The sequence below is a fragment of the Pinus tabuliformis genome, chromosome 2_2, assembly GCF_031772625.1.
Source record: "Pinus tabuliformis cultivar Carrire ecotype Pingquan chromosome 2_2, CPIR1, whole genome shotgun sequence".
Classification (NCBI taxonomy): Eukaryota; Viridiplantae; Streptophyta; class Pinopsida; order Pinales; family Pinaceae; genus Pinus; species Pinus tabuliformis.
The window spans coordinates 310,174,333-310,179,902 of NC_142300.1; the positions used below are offsets into that span (position 1 = coordinate 310,174,333).

General features: G+C 36.1%; 1 protein-coding gene across 1 annotated transcript; it reads left to right on the top strand.

Annotated features, from left to right (window-relative positions):
- The first annotated feature begins 3,014 nt into the window (after nt 1-3,014).
- Nucleotides 3,015-3,970, top strand: LOC149192526 (cellulose synthase A catalytic subunit 4 [UDP-forming]-like). Its single transcript, XM_089406401.1, has 3 exons — nt 3,015-3,144; nt 3,243-3,439; nt 3,658-3,970. The coding sequence occupies exons 2-3, from the start codon at nt 3,332-3,334 to the stop codon at nt 3,718-3,720; spliced, it is 171 nt and encodes a 56-aa protein (XP_089262527.1). The 5' UTR covers nt 3,015-3,144; nt 3,243-3,331; the 3' UTR covers nt 3,721-3,970.
- The last annotated feature ends 1,600 nt before the right edge of the window (nt 3,971-5,570 follow it).

The window sequence follows — 5,570 nt, forward strand, 5'->3', positions numbered from 1 at the left end:
GAAGCTCAAGAAGATAAATTGAGTGATCCAAAAACTAGCAAAGGATTTCATGACCCTGTATATCAAAGAGAGGAGAAGTATGAGCTTGCTTCAATGGCTGAAACTTAGGATGTTGAAGAAACCATCTTTCACAAGCTAAATGATGGCTCTCTTAATGCAGTTTGGATGAAAGTGCAAAATCCTAAATAGGTAGATATGTCCAATGAACTTCGAGGAACATATGAGAACATTCAAGCTTCAGAGGATGAAATGCATCAAGACAACTTTTCAAACAATGGAAATGAGTTTTATAACCTCAATGAGTCGTATGGTTCCACTCCTCAAGAGGAGGAAGATGTAGTTGAGCAGATCACCAAGAATGTTCAAATTCCCTTAACAGATGGTGACCAAGTGGAACATGGATCTTACAATGTAGCTATGGAAAGGAATGAAGTTGAAGATGAAGCATATGAGGAAAGCATTAGTATTGTTGATGGTATAACTAATGCAAGTCCAATTAAAGAAACATTGTTTGATATGGATGACCAGGGAAAACATGAGGGATTCATTTCCCTTGACAAAATTGAGGGAAAAGAGGATGACCACGAAGAACAATCTATACAAAATGGAGTTGAAGAGACACAAGAATTCAAAGTTGGAGAAAATATACAATTTGTGAAGGTAGACACAGTGGCCAGCAACTAGGAACCTTCTAACATGGATAGTCCATTGAAGATGCCTATACTTACAAAATTCCTTGATATATCTCCTTGCTTGAATTCTTTGTTTGGATTCGACTTTAGTGATCCATTAGATAATCCCAAGCTTATGGAGAGTAATGATGCATTATTTTGTTCAGGTATTGATGATTCTCTTCTGGAAAATATCTCAGAGATTGTTACAGAAACTTCCTACAAGTAGGAACTTTACCAATTGTATAATCCCTTGAGGACCCCTGAGGTTACAGAGGGATATAATATAGCTGTGGAAAAGAATGAAGTTGAAGATGGAGCATGCCAGGAAAGAATTTTTATTGTTGATGGCATAAATGATGCAAATCCAATTAGAGAACAATTTTTTGATATGGACAACAACGGAAAACATGAGGGATTCATTGACCCTGCAAAAATTGAGGGAAACAATGGCCAGGAAGCTGGATAGACAAAAATTTCAATGTTGGAGAAAATATACAGATTGTGGTGAGCAAGTAGGAACCTTCCCAATTGGATACTCCATTGAGGATCCCTGAGGTTACGGAGGGATATAATATATCTGCTTGTTTAATCACCTTATTTGGCGTGGACTCCAGTATTCCATCCAAAAGTTGAGAACTTAGAAAAATTTGCAATATATCCCCTTATTTAAGTATGAATGAATCTCTTCTAGAAGACAAGGATGTGTGTAATCAACAAATTTCCCTTGATAACCCATTTAAGAGGCTTGAACATGCTAAGGGGCCATAATATTATACCCCAGTGAAAAAGATTGAGATTATAGAAAATCATGTGACATCAAAGACTGAATATTTGTCACCGCGTGTCCCACTTGGAGACCATGTGTTTCTCATGGAGAAGGATGCTATGGTTTTGGAAGGGACAGAGCATTCTGAAAGTATTATCCTCATAGAAAATCATGTAGAATCTGGAGAAGTAGCTGAGGGTTCTACTATTTTGGTTGATATAAATGTTCCTAGTAAAGGGGATTCAAAAAGCACCAAACTTGTAGATATAATACTCACTTTGAACAATAGATTGAAAAATTTGCAATTGGACTTGCAAGGACAACTGCCAGAGTCATTCTACACTACGCCTTCCAGAAGGCTGATGAATTCAAGACGTAATGGAAGCACAGAGAAAACCAAAGATACCATTTATGTTTGCAGGCCAAGGCAATCCATAAGAAGTGATGAGGCTATGCACAGTTTATTAAAGGAGAGTCATGTTGAGCTGGTGGGACAACTTAGTTTATGGAAGCTACAGAATCTACACAAAGAAAATGAAACAGTAGTAAAGGATTCTAAAAAGGTAAGCTAAATTATGTATGAACTTCATATTTTTGCATCTTCTTTATCAGATTCATTTTAAGGAATAATGTACACAGTCGGTGCACTGTATGTATGACATTTTTTCATTTTTTATTTTCAGGAGATAAGTAAACAATTTGTTTCACAAAATTTGTCATCACCTACACTAGAATAGAGTATGGAATCCTTGGACACACCACTAAAGATGCTTGGACATGCTAAGGGCCATGATATATCTCCTTGATTGTACACATTATTTGAACCAAAATGTAGTACGCCATTGACAAATCTTGAGCTTACAGAAGATAACGATAAGGTTGTTACTGGCACACCATTTGAAAATGCTTTGCAGCCGCCATTAGTGACTGAATCAGGGGGAGTTGACAATTTTGGCAATCCACGGTTAGTTTATGTATCCCATGAAAACAGGCCTCGTTTCCAACACCACAAGAAAGTTGGTGCAATGAATGCCTTGGTATATTACTAGATATGTACACATCTCTCTTTTTCTGCTCATTTCCTCATATGAAATTCATTAATTATTATGCTGACGCTGATGATTGTTATACATTGCTCCACTTAGGTCCGAGTGTCTGTTTTCCTCACAAATGGCCTCTTTCGGTTGAACCTTGATTGTGATCATTATATAAACATCATAAAAGCTATTCGTGAGGCAATGTGTTTTCTAATGGATCGAGTTCTTGGGAAGAAAACTTGCTATATACAGTTTTCTCAGAGATCGACATGATTGATATCCTAATCATAACACTGTGTTCTTTGATGTAATCATTGATCAACACCCAAAATGTTTTCTTATATGCAATTATGAAATTTTCATATAATTTTAGCTTGGCATATTAATTCTGAAATCTTTGCAAATCACCTTGAGAGGTTTGATGGTATCCAAGGGCATGTTTATGTGGGTACAGGGTGTTGTTTTAATAGACAAGCACTCTATGGTTATGATCCTGTTCTCACTGAGAAGGATCTTGAACTAGCATGTTTTCTGAGATGTTTTTGGGGATCTAGAAAGAAGAGTAGAAAATCAAACAAAAGGTATGATGACGATAAGAAGAGAACCAAGCAAACTGAATCTACTATACCCATCTTTAGTTTGGAAGACATAGAAGAGGGTGTTGAAGGTGAGTCCATGTCCAAACCAGTGATTTGTATTTTTTGACAACTCATTTACCCTTAAACATTGTTCGCCCTCACCCTTCTTTGAAATTGCATATTGCAGGATTTGATGATGATAAATCATTGCTCATGTCCCAAAGGAGCTTATAGAAAAGATTTGGTCAATCACCAGTGTTTATTCAATCTACCCTCATGGAAAATGGTGGTCTTCCACAATCTGCGAATCCTGCTTCTTTATTGAAAGAAGCCATTCATGTTATCAGCTGTGGATATGAAGACAAGTCAGAATGGGGAAAAGAGGTATGAGTAGAGGTGGATCTGCATCTATTTGATGATGTTGTGGATTTTTTTTAGTTCATTGAATTAGTTTTTTCTATAGTGAAGTTGTATAAACATTTTTCCTGAATGTGCATAAATTCTCTTCAGAATAAGGCAACATTTTGTTTAGGAAACCAAGCACCAGGCAACTATTCTTGAAGCAAAGATCTAATATGAATGGGTTCTCATATTTTGTGCAGATTGGGTGGATTTATGGTTATGTCACAGAAGATATTTTGACTGGGTTTAAAATGCATGCTTGAGGCTGGATTTCAATATACTGCATGCCTGCACGTCCTGCATTCAAGGGATCTGCACCAATCAATCTTTCAGATCGTTTGAATCAAGTGCTTCGATGGGCCCTTGGTTCTGTTGAAATTTTACTAAGCAGGCATTGTCCAATTTGGTATGGCTACACCAATTGCAGAGGCTGGCATACATCAATACCATAGTTTATCCTCTCACATCCCTCCCACTGGTTGCATATTGTACCCTGCCAGCTGTTTGTCTTCTTACAGGGAAGTTTATCATTCCCAAGGTAAGATTGGAAACCCTTAATGACCTTAATATTGTCAAGCTTTACTCACCTCTAATACAACCTGTCTTTCAGATTTTTTTTTGGGTTTTTTTCTCATGCAATGCTTCACATTTTTCACCTGATTTTTATATTTATTTTGATCTGCAAATTAGCAAATTTGTAAGTGTGCTCTTCATATTATATTTTATTTCCATTTTTACAAATTCTATTCTAGAGCTACGCTAGAGTACAGTTGGCACCAAGGAATGGTGGAGGAATGAAAAATTTTGAGTTATTGGAGGTGTATGAGAACATTTGTTTGTCGTCTTTCAAGGGTTACTGAATATTCTAGTGGGGATTGACACAAACTTTACTGTCACATCAATGTCTTCAGATGAAGATGGTGGATTTGCTGAGATTTATGTTTTTAAGTGGACCAGTCTTCTCATCCCTCCAACTACTTTGCTTGTGGTAAATCTTGTTGGTGTAATAGTAGGTGTTTCCCAAGCTATTAATAGTGGTTATCAATCTTAGGGTCCATTGTTTGGAAAAAAAAATTTCTCTCTGTGGGTGATTGTTCATCTTTATCCATTCCTCTGAGGGCCAAGAATATCTCAAATTCATTTGTATCATCTATAGATAATAATATTCGAGAGGGAGGGGCTTTAAGGATATTGCTTTCTAGCTAGTTCCAACATAGGGACTAAACCTTGTACTTTGTCTTTGATTGATAGTTAAGATTGTACGGTGCAGTTGGTTCTCTGTTTCAACCAAGACAGCTGAGGTTTACTTGAAGTCATGCCTATCCCAGAACTGATCTAATGCCACAGAATAGTGGGCAATGGATTATATGGTTTGATATTGAAGAATGTATTTTACAAAATATTTATTCATTTTTAAGTGACATTCCTGTCATGGACAAAATTATGGCATGTCTTAATTGAATATCATATTTTTTTAAATGTGAAGTGGTCAATATCAAATAATTGTGTCATGTAGGAGCAGTGGAAGTTATTAAGATTTTAGGCATACACAAGTGCCTATGAAAATGGTAAATGTATGTTGTTTGTTCGTTTCATAAAATACAATTATAAGTGCCTAGGAAAATAGTAAATATACGTTGTTCGTTTGTTTCATAAATTAATAACTATGTTCAGAAATCATTGACCCCATATTTGATGAGTGTTTTGACCTAACCGTGAATCATCTAAATTTGAGATTTTTTTAGAAGTCTTTGTTCTAGGTTTCTATTTAAATTTCAGTGAATGGCAGTTTTAACTCTGTTAAACTTTTTTATCAGATAACTTGCTTAGCACACGATTCTTCATCTTTCTTTTGATACATTTAGCTGTCTAGTAATATTTCTCTTATTGTATAAAAAGAACATTATTGTTGGATGCCCAATCTCTTCTTCTCAGACAATGTTACGGGCTAAAGAGACAATGTCCCAGCCCCTTGCTACAAAAGTTTCATTGGAAAGGCATTTTGATTGTTACCCAGTGTCATCTATCTCACCAAGGGAAGAATCTATTTTCTACGATATTTGTAGATTGCCAGAATCTACTCGATCAAACACGATTTTTGTTTGCAATTACT

Excerpts from the sequence above, each read along its gene's own strand:
- LOC149192526 (XM_089406401.1), top strand. The coding sequence starts at position 3,332 with ATGGAAAATGGTGGTCTTCCACAATCTGCGAATCCTGCTTCTTTATTG. Across the intron at positions 3,440-3,657 it reads AGTCAGAATGGGGAAAAGAG|ATTGGGTGGATTTATGGTTA; the intron begins GTATGAGTAGAG and ends TATTTTGTGCAG.